The sequence below is a fragment of the Bacillus rossius genome (genome assembly GCF_032445375.1).
Source record: "Bacillus rossius redtenbacheri isolate Brsri chromosome 9 unlocalized genomic scaffold, Brsri_v3 Brsri_v3_scf9_1, whole genome shotgun sequence".
NCBI lineage: Eukaryota > Metazoa > Arthropoda > Insecta > Phasmatodea > Bacillidae > Bacillus > Bacillus rossius.
The window spans coordinates 2,671,316-2,690,068 of NW_026962012.1; the positions used below are offsets into that span (position 1 = coordinate 2,671,316).

Genomic DNA, 18,753 nt, shown 5'->3' on the forward strand with positions numbered 1-18,753 from the left:
ATTTGACTTGTTCTATATCCCAGAGCCAATGCTCATGTATGATCAACAGAATGTACAGTAATAATTAAATAAATAAAAATAAAAAAATTTCAAATATACTATACAAAAACTCAATTTGCATAATAAATCACCTCGTGATATATTTTGGATAGGTTTCTGAACAAACTGTATACTAGTGTAATGTCCTAATGCCTAATTCAAATTAACATGTTCTCATAAATATGTACATTACATTTAGAATATTTGTTTTTATATATGCTGTATATTCATGCAAATTTTAAAATTTTCATTAAACTCTTTGTGTTAGCCTAATTTGTGAAGGACTCTCAAAAATAATATTAGTTATTTTTATAACTAGTTGTCTCCAGAAATGAACCATGAACATTACAGTTTAACTATAGTTAGAAACGTAATTTTGTTTAACACAGAATAGATAGTTATACATCTGCATTTTATTTGATTTATAGTATTACAAACAAAATAGTTATGAAAATAAATATTTGTATAGTACTGTATAAAACTGATTTGAAAAGATATAAAAAAATTTGATAAGAAAAGATTATAAAAAATTGCATTTTCAATTATGTTTGAGCACCTCATACTCTTCAACAAAGATGACTGCTTCAAAACCGTGCTCCAAGAAGTAGTCTGTGGATCGTGTTGCACTACTCGGACATGTGGAACAGTTCTCTGATGGTCGGCACGTCGTTCCAAAACACATCGGATTCTCGCCGGGCGTGCGTGTCGGCCAGGTTCAGGTCCCACAGCGCGTCCTCGTTGCACGGCGCCGCGCCCGCGCCGGCCAGCGACGCGGAGTCGCGCTTGCCCCGGCCCGTCCTCTTCTTCCTCTGGGGCGGCGACGGGCTGCTGTGCTCCCGAGCTCCCGGCGTCTCGCGCTGGGCGTCTCGGGCCGTCTCACCGAGGGACTCGAGCAAGGCGTCCACTGCAGCTCGGTCCTCCGTGCTCTCGTTTGGCCCCGCAATGCTGTTGAGCTGCGGGTTGGTCTTCAGGTCAGTGGGTAGATCCTTTCCCTTCACAAACAAACACTGGTTGCATGTACACAGGCAGAACATTGTGTTTTTAACTAAAGAATTGTCTATTAAACTACAACAAATCTCTAAACGTTCCGTCGAAACCACTCATTCGCTAGTAACTTTTGTAACTACTCCTAATTTGCATATTAGCGTTTTCACGTGTACAATCTCTGAAGGAATTCAGCTATGTATGTGTAAGAAGGGCTTCATGGTTCATATAATTTCACTAAATATTGAACATTTTTTATAGCGAAGCAATGTACGGCAGTGTATTTTACCATCACAGCTGTCAATGAGAAACAGCAAATTTGTTTAGCAGATGCTTTCACGCCATTATTGCCGTCCGCGAAGGTGAACTGTGTTTACATACTCAGTACAGTAACATTCCGCTTGATAGCAACACCTTGGCATGTTTCGTAGTTGCCTAAACAGAAATTATCACTTCAGAAGAGATCTAAAAAGAAACTTAATACATTGGGGTGTACAAAAGTTTAATAAAGTGATATGTATGGTGAGCATAAACCATTAGTCACTAGTCTTTAGTTGTGCGTGCATTCCGCCGCAATCGCATGCTGTGAATTCTCAAACGGAGATGTATCTGACTCAACATAGGACTTTTCACATAAATACTATGTTCTTATCCTCTGTTTCAATGATTATATTGTATTTTCAAACATAAATAAACTGATTATATTTGTCAATTTAGGTTTCAGGCAGAAATTCATTACCTGACACATTTTTAAAATGAGAAGATTTACATTACAGATGGGTGAGTCTGCAAATGTTTTGACTCTATTCGAGTCCAGGCATAATAATTTTTTTAGTAGAGTTCTTAAAATTCATGTCTGGCTCAGTTGCAGGATTTTTTTTGGCGTAGTAAAATCAATAGAAAAACTGGACTTTTCTATAATAATATGTGTCAAAATAAAATAAAAATGCATGCAGAAACTTACTAATACGGATAAAATTTTAGTAAATGTTGAAAAAAGCTCTTGATTGGTACTAAATGGAATAAACTAACAAAAAAATTTCATTTGCATCTAAATTTAATATAGGGTAGTGCATTTTGCCTTATTTAGGAATAAAATATGAAATAATTCAAGTTTACAGACAAGAATATATTTTAATGGTTTTAATATTTTTACTATTTGAAAAGATTATTTTAACACTATTCAAAGGATGTGTTAAATAAACTGTGACTAAACCATAAAATTACCAAAAACAAAGTGTGAACACAACCGGGAGGCAGGTTAAATATTATTTCTCCATCCCCCCCTCTCTTGCACACCATTTTTTATTGTTAAAAACTTAAAAAAAATAAAAATACTTAGGCATTGTCACATCACACATTGTAAAGAAAAATTGCAATAAACTAGATATAAAATACATAGTGTGAAATGACATAAGTTTTGTTGTTTAATGTTTTTTTTTTAATCTGACGTGAACCGGCCCTCCGCCCCAGAAGCCTGGTCAGCCTCCGCCACCTTTCCCCTCACCCCCCGTCCCACTTCCCGTACTGGCAGCCGCTCCGTCTTGAGTATGTAGTCGGGTGGTTGTGTTTGAATAGCGCGCCACGGACGTTAAGAGGGCGCTATAGCAGCAGTGCACCACACCCCTTAAACTAGAGATAAACATTGTAATTATTTTTGCTTATTTTTCCCCAAGTGGTGTGTGACGGCAGATCGGCCGGGAGTGTTTTATGTACTTAAGTAATTAATATTTAGTTAAGGCATAAACAACGAAAAGACGTACCGAACATGCACGAGGCAAACCGAAGTCAGCCGAAGCCGGACTGGTTATCATTAATAATAAATTGTAATTTTAGTTAATAGTTTTTATCATGCTTTAGGTATAATATAATTTTTAAGTGTGTTTCATGTTTTACCTGTAGCTTCCTGTGGCACGTAATCGTAAATAGGTAAAACAGTAATTGGTTCGGCGTGAAGACGCCATGTTAGGCTAGCAGAGCCCTGAACTCACCCAAGTCCTTCGCCAGCACCGACCGAGAGCAGACGCATCAGCACCCCGGGGACCTCACAGCTTGCCTGCACTGCTAAGTAATTCTGTTAAATCTTAATCGTCTTAAATCTTTCGTTCGTAATTCCTCGGGGCTTCTCTCGGTCGGGAGGACTGTTTAAATAATTGTATCAGTGACCACTATGGTCCTTTTTACGCTAATTACTTAATTGTAGAGTGTGACCACGTGGTCAGGCCGCACCACGTGAACCGATTCGTTGAACCGCAGGCGTTGTGTGATATAATCAAAGGTGTAGGCGAAGTAGCAACTAATAAACCAGGGCATACGATTTTATTTGTATTTGTTTATTTCAACTTCCTGAGTGTGACGGCGTGTGGGACGCCGTAAGAGCCCACTGCGTAGGTGAAGAGCATACCTGACGCTGAGAGCGGACCAGTGGCGAGTACTATGGCTTTAGGGGGGTTAAAATCAGGCCTCACATGGGCGACGTCACGGCCCTGAAAAAGAGTCTCTCCCGAGTCCGTGCCCCTTGCACGGTGGCGCCCAAAAATTAATCTCGGTACATGTATCGACACCAACCTCCGCTTAGCATAAAGATAGTTAGGCCGCGGCCATGTCAAATCAAAATGTTATCATTACTTAGAGGACAGTGGAAGGTTACAAATAGTTAAAATTTTATGGCTGTCTAATATTAGCTTCGAGAAGTAAATGGAGACATATAGTCATAGTGTGTGTTTTCCTCAAAGAGGACACAACTACGCCACTGGTCCGTGACTGTGTAAAGAAGTGAAGAAACTACATAACTAGGAAGTGACAGCACTTACCTGTAGAAGGTAGTACTCCTTCTCATCAGAAGGTAAGCTCTCCCACGTCTTTGCAAGGATTGAGTTAAGCTTGGAGTTTGAGACGCCCGGGTGTAGCCAGTGGTAGAGGACCAGCATTCGCTTCCTAAACAGTCGCTGAGCAGTTTTATCAGGAGTTAGATAGCGTCTCTCCAGATGCTTTTTGTGGTGCCAAGATGTGTTCCGAGAAAGAAAAGAGGTAAACAGTATTATTAAGTACATGACAGTGCAAGTAATACACATCTGATATGTTCCTCCAATATGAGATATATACATGTATATATAAAATAACACCCCTTAGAAAGCAAAACCATTAAATTTAGTGGTCAGATAACCACGTCTGCCAGAATACTAAATATTTAGTGGGGGGGAAAAAGTATTTATTTAACTACATATTTTGGGAGTGAAGTAAGTTTTCAAAATTTAATAAATAAACAAGATAATATTCACAGTTCTTATTCTGTTGTTTTAGTATTAGGTTTTAAAACACTAAATGTGAAATTAAATTTTTTATAATACTCGCATGACTATTAGCATATAAATTGCTTGTTCAATTTCACTTTAAGGAAGACTATGTTTAAATGGATCTCTGCTATTGTGTTATATTATTACTGTATCTTAAAGAAGACATGATACATAAAAGCTAAAAAATGTTTTTAATGTATTATAAAACAAAATAATTGAAAAAATAAATAAATTTACAATCCTCTAAACCATTTTCATGTTTTTTGAATGTAAGATTCTAATAGTTTTGCAGATATGGCATGCAGTTATTTCTGAAGTAGTAAGTAATAGTTACAAAAGAACAAAAAAATGTACTGAAAATCTTTTTTGGGGGTAATTAATGGAATAATAATGTTTCTAGAACCAGGTTATTTAAGGGCTCAAATACACTCGTTGCACACACTATGTTTGTCACGATAACAGAGCAGAAAGGATGGGTCTTGGAAGGAGAAGGCGGTGGAGCCAATTCGGGCTCAAGGGTGTAGCTCTGGTTGATGTCAACATGACAAGTGTATTCTTAGCATCTAAAATTTTATTTTGTAGGAAACGAAGGTAAATGAAGGACCCGACACCGATAATAATTTGTACGTGTGTGGTGCAGAACTGTACAATTTAGTAACTTTATTTAGTGTTCAGTAATGAGCTTTTTTGGTATAGTAACTACTGTTAAAAAACAGAAAAAACTTCCCAAGGAAATATACCATATAAGTTTCTAATCCCCTGGAAACAAATGGAATGATTTAAGTTGTTTTACATTCAAAGAAACTGTTAGAGCACTGCATAAGGTTCACACTTTGACTTACATATTACGTAGCATTTTGTTTAAATAAAAAAAAAACTAAATGTTACATAAACATAAATTAAAATGTGATCTGCTGTGTATCGCATTACTTGTAAGGTTTCCAAAGAATTATTTTATCAATAGACTTGTAATTTTATTCCTATTAGAAAAAAATCTTGATGCTCAATCAGGATTTTGCTTTCCCCCTCCTCTAGACCACCCTCTCAACTGCCCTACCTATGCATATATTACAAGGAATAATTAAATTTTTAGATAAGTAAGTAATTTTAATGCCCATACTTGTAATTTGTATGAACGTCAACAAAACTATTTTATCAGAAATTTGAAACTTCATGTTTTTCCTGTGGATTTACTTTTCTTATATTTGCAAAATTAATCTGCATGTGTAATATGTGGTACATGCTTTCATTAGTTATTTCACAGTAACCCACAGTGTTTTCCTTACCTTGGTTTTGGACTGTGAGTCACCTACCGTAGCAGAGACTTCTTCAGTAATGCTACAGTTGCTCTCTCTTAGTATATCGCATATGTCTTGCAACTGGCTGGCCTCGGCTTCCGGCGTCATGGCATAGCATTCCTCTTGAGCCCCAAGAGTGAGGTCGATGAAATCTTGATCTTCGGGGCTCTTGTTAGCTCTGGCGGTGGCTTGTGGCGTGAAGTCCGTTGTCCCGACGAAGCTCTCTTCTGCGACACCCAGGCCCAGGTCAGGGAAGGTGTCTCCTGCGGTCGGGCTGTCACTCAGCCACGTGGAGTTAGTGTTATTGAATGGCTCCGTGCCGGGTGAGGACGTCTGCTGACCAACATGGTCGGAGGACTTGACGTGGGCCTCAGCAAGCAATTCGACCGGTTCTTTCGCTCTGTTCTCAGTACTGACAGTCTTCTCAAGAGGATGCTTAGGCCAAACATTGTTGTTTCCTAGAGCAATTTACATATGTGTAACAATTCAAGACTTTTACCTTTACAACTTATTTTTTATAAGAATCAATTTGTGGTAAGCTAATATATATGAAACTATGTGGGAGGGGGTTGGCCTATTTTAGGTTATTATTATATAGGAAGTGGAACACTTAAACTTGTAGACTTTATGACTGCTTTGATTTACTCAAAATTGTTGGGGGGGAAAAAAAAAGAACAGACAACCCAATCAGGCTGCTGTTACAATGGTGGTGTTAATGATTGGCGTAATTTTTTTTTCCAATGAAAATACTCCAGGGTTTGTGTCAATGAAGTCACCAGGGTGTGTAGAGGTCATGAAAAATTAATGAAACTAAAGGGCCCATAATGAAAGTCTCAACAATGTAACAAACTAGTAATGGTGCTGAAAGTCACTAATTTTTAATTTCCAGCAATGTTTTGCTCACTTGCATTTTGTTTTTTGATGTCACGCTTAAGTTTATAGTCGCACATATAAACAGTTTGAGACTTTCCACTTAAATCACGTGGAAATTATCTCTGAAATACGTTACCTTTCTGGCACAAAAATTGACAAGTTCCTGCAAATAGTAGATCTGTTCCGTATTATGTTTAATCTTGCTTATTATGTACAATAATAGCCCTGTGGTATGAAAAAAGTTGTAATTAAAATAGCTTGGAGTAGTATAGGAATGTATGTCCTGGTGCAGGATGCAGGTAGTGGAGCCGAGAGCCGAGCCACATCTCTGACGTCACGGCGGCCATCTTGAATGGTTGTGACCTCGACCTTGAATTTGATCCTTAAAATCCGCCAAAATTGGGCTAAATTAGCCCAAAATTCCTCAAAATTCGCCAAAATTTCCATTTCTGTGGAAAAAAGTTCCACCAAAAAATCTCAAAAAATTCCACAAATGAAAAAATTTCTCTTTTCGAGGGAAAAATTTCCCGTTTCGAGGGAAAAATTCCCGTTTTTAGTCCTTAAAAATCCCAGCGGCTGAAAATTCCTAAAACTGGCTTAAGCATCCTTAACTCAAGCCTCAGTTAAGCCATTTCTAGGAATAAGGATACCATGACCGCCATATTGGATTGTGACGTCACGGCGGCGGCCATCTCAGATGGTTGTGACCTTGACCCCGGCGGCCATTTAGGATCCGCCATCTTGAACGGGCGTAAAGGGACATAGCGTAATGGGACATGTAGGTCACTGCGGCCATTTTAGATCCGCCATCTTGGATGATGTCATTGTGTTCTCGAACATTCCGGCGATGTTTTCCGCCATATTGGATGATGACGTCACCGTTGCAGTTTCCGTTACGGCCACCATCTTTAACTTTTTTATTTATTATCCGATTTTAACGAAATTTTTTTAAAAAATTATTAATAAAATTTTAATAAAAAACATACATTAACGACATGGAACTCGGAGTCCTCGGTTCGAACCCGGTGAGGGCAAAAAAATAAAAATGGCGACCGATCCTCCCCCCGTGGTGACTGCTGGCAGACTGACTCCCACCACTTTTTTTTTCAAAGCATATATATCGTCACCTAGCATGACGTCATGTCCGCCATCTTGAAAATCTGTAATTTCAATGCTAGAAATGCGGGAAAAGTTTCTAAATTCGTTAAATAAAATAGCAATAAATATACTGATTGATGCGATCGATTCCCGTCCTTGGTTTGATCCCAAGACGATGTAAAACATTTGATTTTATGTAAAAAATAATAATTTTAATAAATAATGATCAAAGTCCTAAAATAAGCATAGTTTCCAAATCAACCATCATCCTATAAGACAGTACAACCGTCATCTTAGATATTTGTATTTATTATCCAATTTTAATGAAAAAAATTTAAATTTCATTAAACAATTCACTAATTAATTAACATATTGATTCGATCGATTCCAGTCCTTGGTACGATCTAGGACGATGCAAAAAAAATTAAATATAACATCAATTTAACATAATAGTAACAGGTTCGAGGAATTAAACACCGCAAGTTCTTTTACAAACATAATATTTATTACATAATTTCTATTCTACTACAGGATCATTTGCGAAAGCAAGCAATCTTATAATCATTTAGTTCTGCAGCGGTGTGAAATGACTAATTCTTAGCTCCAATCGGTTTGTACTAGACAGAGTCCAGCCAGAACCTTTACAGACATAGTCCACCTCTTCTTGACATAGTTTCTGGATACCGTTTTTAACAGTTTGCTTCACATCGTTAGAACTGTAAATTACTGCAGCTGATGTCTTGAATGCACACTTCTTCACTTTGTCATCGAACGGATATGGCTTTCCATATATACAGTCCAACCACAAGTTATATTTCAAAGGTCCGTTTGTTGCTACATCATCAGTAAGCTGATTGATTAGCTTCTGTCTGATATCGTCAAGAAAATTACAAATGTCTTTCGTCTCACTAAACGTATTTAGATAATAGTAGTCTTTCAACGTTCCACGAAATGCAGACTGTGCCAAGTAGAAGCCATTATCGTTCACTTGTAATGCTCCGAACACAGTCTTAGGTTTAGTTCCATGTTCAGACGTCATGACAATCGGTTGCTGGGCATCTGTTTTTTTGGTTGTACGCTCACGAGCCTTCAACCTAAACCGAGGAGTCGAAATGTCGGCAGGTAGTTCAGCAGTAGTAGCACAGACTCCACCTTTACATTTTTTCGCATGATGTCGCAAACTGTCAATTCGAGTAAACCATTTAAGACACTCATCACAGCAAAACTTCATGCGAGAAAGATTCTTCGTGCATTTGCTCCGCTCATGTCTTTGTGCATCATGGGAAAATACGAACGACGTATCGCATTAGCTGCAAGGATACCGTGGTGATGAAGACGATCCTTTCAGACCCGATCCAGATACAGGCGTTGCAACAGTAGTATCATTTCCAGGCATTCTCTTATGCACATCGATGCATCGTTGTTGCGCCGAAACCTATACTTTCTGCCGCACAGCAGGACCTTTGCATGCCTTCATGTGCGTTTTCATATTATCTTTTCTGGCAAACTGCTTATGACATTTCTCACAAACAATCATTTTACGATATAGGTTCTTGGCACATTCGCTCCTCTCGTGTCGTCGAGCATTGCTGTTTTTGAGAAAATCTTGTCGCAGTAACAGCACCGGTGTTCGCTAGTTGTCAAATCAGCATCCATTGAAGTCTCCATCGAGGTCGTATCGTCGATCGTCGTGGTTTCCTACACATCCAGCTGTGTAGTCATTAAGCTATCTTCTGCTGGTGGTATCACATCTGTTGAAATCTCCTCCAATATTGACATCGACGTTGCCAACGGGATCTGCTCCAACATCGTCGGCGCTGTCGTCATGGTTCCCGTAGTCGATGGTACATCCTCCATCGAGTTCGACGTTAAAGTCGGTAAAGATGCCATCGAAGTCTCAAGAACAGGCAATTACACGACTTATGCACCAGATGAAATAATCTAGGTGATCCTTACACCGTCGACGACAGTAACAAACTGAGCGACCTGCTGTCTAGGACTCGCTTATATACATGCACCGGATGGAATAATACACAAGTCAAATCAAGAACAATTTACTATAATACTAGAGTCAAAACAACATTAAAAATAGAAGTACCATCAAAAAAAGGCAACACATTTGGAAGCACCGATAACGAAAATGCAGCACATTTGGAAGCACCGACAACGAAAAGGCAGCACATTTGGAAGCACCGACAACGAAAAGGCAGCACATTTGGAAGCACCGACAACGAAAAGGCAGCACATTTGGAAGCACCGACAACGAAAAGGCAGCACATTTGGAAGCACCGACAACGAAAAGGCAGCACCATCATCGAAAAGGCAGCACATTTGGAAGCATCGACATCGAAAAGGCAGCACAATTGGAAGCACCGACAACGAAAAGGCAGCACATTTGGAAGCACCGACAACGAAAAGGCAGCACATTTGGAAGCACCGACATCGAAATGGCAGCGCATTTGGAAGCACCGACATCGAAAAGGCAGCTCATTTGGAAGCACCGACAACGAAAAAGCAGCACATTTGGAAGCACCGACAACGAAAAGGCAGCACCATCAACGAAAATGCAGCACATTTGTCATTGACTCCAATATTCATTGGCTCCATTAATTCGCTCGCTCCAATATTCATGGGCTCCAATATTCATTGGCTCCATCAGTCATTGACACCAACAGTCTTTTGGCTGAAAATATATTAGGCTAGAATTCCTCGAGTCTAAGAGACTATGAGGCCACATGGCTACGTGTCTAAAATGATCTAGCTGGTTATGAGTTATACATGGCATGTGAGGCTACAGAGCTACAAAGCCTCTAAAAAACGAGTTTACGTGACTGCGAGGATAGAGGTCTACAAGTCTGCATGAGTTCTTGACTACGAAGCTACTCGTCTACAAGGCTCCAATTGCCGCATCTGTCTTCGTCGGAATTTTCTCTTTTGCTTCAACTACATCTCCAGCATTATGTTATAAGATTACATGGCTACTTGCTTACGTAGCTTCAAGTCTACGAGGCTACTTGGATACGTAGCTACAATTCTACGAGGTCCCATGACTTCATGACTACGCGACTTCGAGCCATGAGGTTACGAGATTACGTGACTACGAATCTTCAAGTTTACCAGACTGCAAGGCTACAGATCTACGCTGCTTCTAGAACACAAGTTTACGTGACTGCGTGGATACAGGAATACAAGTCTGCATGAGTTCTTGACTACGAAGCTACTCGTCTACAAGGCGCCAATTGTCACATCTGTCTTCGACAAATTTTCTCTTTTGCTACATCTGCACCATCAGCATTATGTTATAGGATTACAAGACTACTTGCTTACGTAGCTTCAAGTCTACGAGGCTCCAATGCATCATGACTACGAGACTGTGAGCCATGAGGTTACGAGACTATGCGATTGCAAGTCTTCAAGGTTACGTGATCGCGAGGCTATAGGACTACGAAGCTTCCAGAACGCATGGTTACGAGACTGCATGACTAATTGGCTGCATGGCTACGAAACTTCATGTCTCTAACTGACTACAATAGCACTATTCAGTGGTGAGAGTTAAATTATCTCATGCAAAGGTACTTGCTGCAAGTAGTTCCGCTTTTCATCATCAGATGACGTCACGTGCTGCTTGCAGGTAAATAATATTTATTTCTTTTATGCGGGATGCGGGATGCTCACTATCGAACGCATAAGAAGGACGGCTTTGATAGTCTACAAGGAGAAAAAAGTTCCTCCTTCCTGCTAGTGCTTCTCAGACTTCTCACGGTCCGCCATCTTGGATTGTGACATCACGGCGGCCATCCTGGATAACCTTGACCTTGATCTTTGACCAAAACCGCAGGAATGATTGCAAGCACACGGATTAACCATCAAAATATTGATAAGAATAATCAGGAGCACACGGAGAAAACCATCATAATATTGGCAAGAATAATCAGGAGCACACGGAGAAAACCACCATAATATTGACAAAAATAATCAGAAGCACACGGAGAAAAACGACTTACGTTTTCTTTGATATAATATAATTACAGAGGAAAAAAATATTTAAAAATTAAAAAATAATAAAAATTAAAATAAAAATAAAAAAAAATACATAAAATTCTGGCTTGTACTAGAACTATATCATTGCTCAGCAATAATACGTTTACAAGCTAGCAGAATGTGTTTATGTATATATTTTTTAAAATTTTTTTAAAATTTTTATTATTTTTTAATTTATAAATATTTTTTTTTTTTACCTGTAATTATATTATATCAAAGAAAACGTAAGTCGTATTTTCCGTGTGCTTCTGATTATTTTTGTCAATATTATGGTGGTTTTCTCCTTGTGCTCCTGATTATTCTTGCCAATATTATGATGGTTTTCTCCGTGTGCTCCTGATTATTCTTATCAATATTTTGATGGTTAATCCGTTTGCTTGCAATCATTCCTGCGGTTTTGGTCAAATATCAAGGTCAAGGTTATCCAGGATGGCCGCCGTGATGTCACAATCCAAGATGGCGGACCGTGAAAAGTCTGAGAAGCACTAGCAGGAAGGAGGAACTTTTTTCTCCTTGTAGACTATCAAAGCCGTCCTTCTTATGCGTTCGATAGTGAGCATCCCGCATCCCGCATAAAAGAAATAAATATTATTTACCTGCAAGCAGCACATGACGTCATCTGATGATGAAAAGTGGAACTACTTGCAGCAAGTACCTTTGCATGAGATAATTTAACTCTCACCACTGAATAGTGCTATTGTAGTCAGTTAGAGACATGTAGTTTCGTAGCCATGCAGCCAATTAGTCATGCAGTCTCGTAACCATGCGTTCTGGAAGCTTCGTAGTCCTATAGCCTCGCGATCACGTAACCTTGAAGACTTGCATTCGCATAGTCTCGTAACCTCATGGCTCGTAGTCTCGTAGTCATGATCTATTGGAGCCTCGTAGACTTGAAGCTACGTAAGCAAGTAGTCTTGTAATCCTATAACATAATGCTGATGGTGCAGATGTAGCAAAAGAGAAAATTTGTCGAAGACAGATGTAACAATTGGCGCCTTGTAGACGAGTAGCTTCGTAGTCAAGAACTCATGCAGACTTGTATTCCTGTATCCACGCAGTCACGTAAACTTGTGTTCTAGAAGCTTCGTAGATCTGTAGCCTTGCAGTCTGGTAAACTTGAAGATTCGTAGTCACGTAATCTCGTAACCTCATGGCTCGAAGTCGCGTAGTCATGAAGTCTTGGGACCTCGTAGAATTGTTGCTACGTATCCAAGTAGCCTCGTAGACTTGAAGCTACGTAAGCAAGTAGCCATGTAATCTTATAACATAATGCTGGAGATGTAGTTGAAGCAAAAGAGAAAATTCCGACGAAGACAGATGCGGCAATTGGAGCCTTGTAGACGAGTAGCTTCGTAGTCAAGAACTCATGCAGACTTGTAGACCTCTATCCTCGCAGTCACGTAAACTCGTTTTTTAGAGGCTTTGTAGCTCTGTAGCCTCGCATGCCATGTATAACTCGTAACCAGCTAGATCATTTTAGACTCGTAGCCATGTGGCCTCATAGTCTCTTAGACTCGAGGAATTCTAGCCTAATATATTTTCAGCCAAAAGACTGTTGGTGTCAATGACTGATGGAGCCAATGAATATTGGAGCCCATGAATATTGGAGCGAGCGAATTAATGGAGCCAATGAATATTGGAGTCAATGACAAATGTGCTGCATTTTCGTTGATGGTGCTGCCTTTAGGTTGTCGGTGCTTCCAAATGTGCTGCTTTTTCGTTGTCGGTGCTTCCAAATGAGCTGCCTTTTCGATGTTGGTGCTTCCAAATGTGCTGCCTTTTCGTTGTCGGTGCTTCCAAATGTGCTGCCTTTTCGTTGTCGGTGCTTCCAAATGAGCTGCCTTTTTGATGTCGGTGCTTCCAAATGTGCTGCCTTTTCGATGTCGGTGCTTCCAAATGTGCTGCTTTTTCGTTGTCGGTGCTTCCAAATGTGCTGCCTTTTCGTTATCGGTGCTTCCAAATGTGCTGCCTTTTCGTTATCGGTGCTTCCAAATGTGTTGCCTTTTTTTGATGGTACTTCTATTTTTAATGTTGTTTTGACTCTAGTCTACAAATGTGCTGCATTTTCGTTGATGGTGCTGCCTTTTCGTTGTCGGTGCTTCCAAATGTGCTGCTTTTTCGTTGTCGGTGCTTCCAAATGAGCTGCCTTTTCGATGTTGGTGCTTCCAAATGTGCTGCCTTTTCGTTGTCGGTGCTTCCAAATGTGCTGCCTTTTCGTTGTCGGTGCTTCCAAATGAGCTGCCTTTTTGATGTCGGTGCTTCCAAATGTGCTGCCTTTTCGATGTCGGTGCTTCCAAATGTGCTGCTTTTTCGTTGTCGGTGCTTCCAAATGTGCTGCCTTTTCGTTGTCGGTGCTTCCAAATGTGCTGCTTTTTCGTTGTCGGTGCTTCCAAATGTGCTGCCTTTTCGTTGTCGGTGCTTCCAATTGTGCTGCCTTTTCGATGTCGGTGCTTCCAAATGTGCTGCCTTTTCGATGATGGTGCTGCCTTTTCGTTGTCGGTGCTTCCAAATGTGCTGCCTTTTCGTTGTCGGTGCTTCCAAATGTGCTGCCTTTTCGTTGTCGGTGCTTCCAAATGTGCTGCCTTTTCGTTGTCGGTGCTTCCAAATGTGCTGCCTTATGTTATCGGTGCTTCCAAATGTGTTGCCTTTTTTTGATGGTACTTCTATTTTTAATGTTGTTTTGACTCTAGTATTATAGTAAATTGTTCTTGATTTGACTTGTGTATTATTCCATCCGGTGCATGTATATAAGCGAGTCCTAGACAGCAGGTCGCTCAGTTTGTTACTGTCGTCGACGGTGTAAGGATCACCTAGATTATTTCATCTGGTGCATAAGTCGTGTAATTGCCTGTTCTTGAGACTTCGATGGCATCTTTACCGACTTTAACGTCGAACTCGATGGAGGATGTACCATCGACTACGGGAACCATGACGACAGCGCCGACGATGTTGGAGCAGATCCCGTTGGCAACGTCGATGTCAATATTGGAGGAGATTTCAACAGATGTGATACCACCAGCAGAAGATAGCTTAATGACTACACAGCTGGATGTGTAGGAAACCACGACGATCGACGATACGACCTCGATGGAGACTTCAATGGATGCTGATTTGACAACTAGCGAACACCGGTGCTGTTACTGCGACAAGATTTTCTCAAAAACAGCAATGCTCGACGACACGAGAGGAGCGAATGTGCCAAGAACCTATATCGTAAAATGATTGTTTGTGAGAAATGTCATAAGCAGTTTGCCAGAAAAGATAATATGAAAACGCACATGAAGGCATGCAAAGGTCCTGCTGTGCGGCAGAAAGTATAGGTTTCGGCGCAACAACGATGCATCGATGTGCATAAGAGAATGCCTGGAAATGATACTACTGTTGCAACGCCTGTATCTGGATCAGGTCAGAAAGGATCGTCTTCATCACCACGGTATCCTTGCAGCTACTGCGATACGTCGTTCGCATCTTCCCATGATGCACGAAGACATGAGCGGAGCAAATGCACGAAGAATCCTTCTCGCATGAAGTTTCGCTGTGATGAGTGTCTTAAATGGTTTACTCGAATTGACAGTTTGCGGCATCATGCGAAAAAATGTAAAGGTGGAGTCTGTGCTACTACTCCTGAACTACCTGCCGACATTTCGACTCCTCGGTTTAGGTTGAAGGCTCGTGAGCGTACAACCAAAAAAACAGATGCCCAGCAACCGATTGTTATGACGTCTGAACATGGAACTAAACCTAAGACTGTGTTCGGAGCATTACAAGTGAACGATAATGGCTTCTACTTGGCACAGTCTGCATTTCGTGGAACGTTGAAAGACTACTATTATCTAAATACGTTTAGTGAGACGAAAGACATTTGTAATTTTCTTGACGATATCAGACAGAAGCTAATCAATCAGCTTACTGATGATGTAGCAACAAACGGACCTTTGAAATATAACTTGTGGTTGGACTGTATATATGGAAAGCCATATCCGTTCGATGACAAAGTGAAGAAGTGTGCATTCAAGACATCGGCTGCAGTAATTTACAGTTCTAACGATGTGAAGCAAACTGTTAAAAACGGTATCCAGAAACTCTGTCAAGAAGAGGTGGACTATGTCTGTAAAGGTTCTGGCTGGACTCTGTCTAGTATAAACCGATTGGAGCTAAGAATTAGTCATTTCACACCGCTGCGGAACTAAATGATTATAAGATTGCTTGCTTTCGCAAATGATCCTGTAGTAGAATAGAAATTATGTAATAAATATTATGTTTGTAAAAGAACTTGCGGTGTTTAATTCCTCGAACCTGTTACTATTATGTTAAATTGATGTTATATTTAATTTTTTTTGCATCGTCCTAAATCGTACCAAGGACTGGAATCGATCGAATCAATATGTTAATTAATTAGTGAATTATTTAATGAAATTTTAAATTTTTTTCATTAAAATTGGATAATAAATACAAATATCTAAGATGACGGTTGTACTGTCTTATAGGATGATGGTTGATTTGGAAACTATGCTTATTTTAGGACTTTGATCATTATTTATTAAAATTATTATTTTTACATAAAATCAAATGTTTTACATCGTCTTGGGATCAAACCAAGGACGGGAATCGATCGCATCAATCAGTATATTTATTGCTATTTTATTTAACGAATTTAGAAACTTTTCCCGCATTTCTAGCATTGAAATTACGGATTTTCAAGATGGCGGACATGACGTCATGCTAGGTGACGATATATATGCTTTGAAAAAAAAAGTGGTGGGAGTCAGTCTGCCAGCAGTCACCAAGGGGGGAGGATCGGTCGCCATTTTTATTTTTTTGCCCTCACCGGGTTCGAACCGAGGACTCCGAGTTCCATGTCGTTAATGTATGTTTTTTATTAAAATTTTATTAATTAAATTTTTTTAATAATTTTTAAAAAAAATTTCGTTAAAATCGGATAATAAATAAAAAAGTTAAAGATGGTGGCCGTAACGGAAACTGCAACGGTGACGTCATCATCCAATATGGCGGAAAACATTGCCGGAATGTTCGAGAACACAATGACGTCATCCAAGATGGCGGATCTAAAATGGCCGCAGTGACCTACATGTCCCATTACGCTATTTCCCGTTACGCCCGTCAAGATTGCGGATCCAAGATGGCGGATCCAAATTAGCCGCCGTGGTCAAGGTCAAAGGTCAAGGTCACAACCATCCGAGATGGCCGCCGCCGTGACGTCACAATCCAATATGGCGGTCATGGTATCCTTATTCCTAGAAATGGCTTAACTGAGGCTTGAGTTAAGGATGCTTAAGCCAGTTTTAGGAATTTTCAGCCGCTGGGATTTTTAAGGACTAAAAACGGGAATTTTTCCCTCGAAACGGGAAATTTTTCCCTCGAAAAGAGAAATTTTTAATTTGTGGAATTTTTTGAGATTTTTTGGTGGCACTTTTTTCCACAGAAATGGAAATTTTGAGGAATTTTGGGCAAATTTTGCCCAATTTTGGCGGATTTTGGCGATTTTTGAGGATCAAATTCAAGGTCAAAGGTCAAGGTCACAACCATCCAAGATGGCCGCCGTGACGTCAGAGATGGACGTGACGTCAGAGATGTGGCTCGGCTCTCGGCTCCACTACCTGCATCCTGCGCCAGGACATACATTCCTATACTACTGCTTGGAAATGCCTTGACATTGGTTCACCAGGTATTTGTACAATAGTACTTGCATTTGTCAGGCATTTTTTTGGACATGATGTACCAAACAGATTGTCAGTATCCTCGTTTTTAAACAGCGCCAACCTTGTCGGCATGCATCAGAGCTATGAAACAGGCCTACTGCCATGAGTTGGCAATATGTCGGTTGGCGGTTCTGGATCACTTTGGTTTTACTGTAACCGACACTTTCATAACTTGCAGCTTCTCCCAGTGGGGCTCGTAAGGGAGAGATAATATGGGTGCCCCACACCCCAACCCTCTTTTCTATTAACTCTCTATTAACATTTTTTTCATCTGGTAAGCCAATATACAGAATACTTATAAAAGTCCCAGGTTAAACAGACCCTTTTACATTATTCTATTTCAAAGAAAAAAAGAATAGAAGGATAATTTCTTATAATGTGGGTAGTTTATTCATAGTTTTATGAGGGATCTTCGCAAGTTGACAAATAACATTTAAAACATCTAATATTAAGTAGACAAACATAAAAATATAAGTTCCCACATTTATTGGAATTAAAATAACTGGGTCCTATGTCTTTTAACATGTTTTGTGCTATCATTTGTATATTAATGAAAAATCTTTTCAGGTGACTATCCGTGAGTAGCATGGTATTCACTGCGTGTCATTGTTACGTATAACTCTGTGACACGACAAGGGGCAAAGATGTTGGAATTACCACCGTGCAATTCATCCGTTAGGCGGGGTTTATAGAAAACGCAAGAACGCAGGACGCGACAACCGCAAGAAAATCACAGTCGTTTATAAAAAAACGCAAGGACGCCGGCCATCGCCAACGTCAAAAAATAAAATTTCAGGAATAAGTCATGATTATTTTTAAAATCTTTGTTGTACTTATCGTACAGGCAGGGAAAATTTTGGATAAGCTGAACAAGAAATTCATCAGCTTCCTCCATTGCGCTGTATTCACTAGAAGAATGCCAGCCCAAAACATAAATAAAGAAACACAAGCGTAACGATTAATTACAATCGAAGAGCCTTCTATATGCATTACATGTCAGTTTCAGTTTCCACATACTAAAGCAACCAGTTTAGAAGGCCGAAACGCAAGGATAAAACGCAAGAAGTAGAAAGTTGAACTACTTCTGCGCTGCGTTCTTGTGTGTCTTGCGTTTTTTATAAACGTGCTGGTAGAAGAGTTAAGGTTGGACTTTTACCGTAGTTGCGTTTCTGCGTTCTTGCGTTTTCTATAAACCCGGCCTTACAGCGTAACCGTAAAAAAAAAAGTTACGTCCCGTAGATACGCCAGAAGGGCAGTTTATAGTAGCCATGAGCGCAGATAACTTGCAGCGGCTGCCTTTATTTTTATACATCTTGTGCTTAAAAGAAGAAAAAAGAGACATTCACCTCGTTGGTGGATGTCAAAAGTATTTACAAATAGGAAGCTGGTAGGGATAGTAAAGGT

The 18,753-nt window shown here is 39.9% G+C and overlaps 1 protein-coding gene across 2 annotated transcripts in view; it reads right to left on the reverse strand.

The window, feature by feature from the left end:
• Positions 1 to 413: 413 nt before the first annotated feature.
• The window catches only part of LOC134542680 (uncharacterized), a 39,708-nt gene continuing 21,368 nt past the window's right edge, over positions 414 to 18,753 (reverse strand). The window contains exons 3-5 of one of the 2 annotated variants that reach the window (XM_063387128.1): positions 5,606 to 6,075; positions 3,837 to 4,013; positions 414 to 1,031 (exon numbers count right to left, since the gene is read on the reverse strand). In XM_063387128.1, the coding sequence (XP_063243198.1) occupies positions 666 to 1,031; positions 3,837 to 4,013; positions 5,606 to 6,075 (1,013 nt within the window). In that variant the 3' untranslated portion in view covers positions 414 to 665. The remainder of the gene's footprint in view (positions 1,032 to 3,836; positions 4,014 to 5,605; positions 6,076 to 18,753) is intronic. The other variant, XM_063387129.1, reaches the window with a different exon arrangement.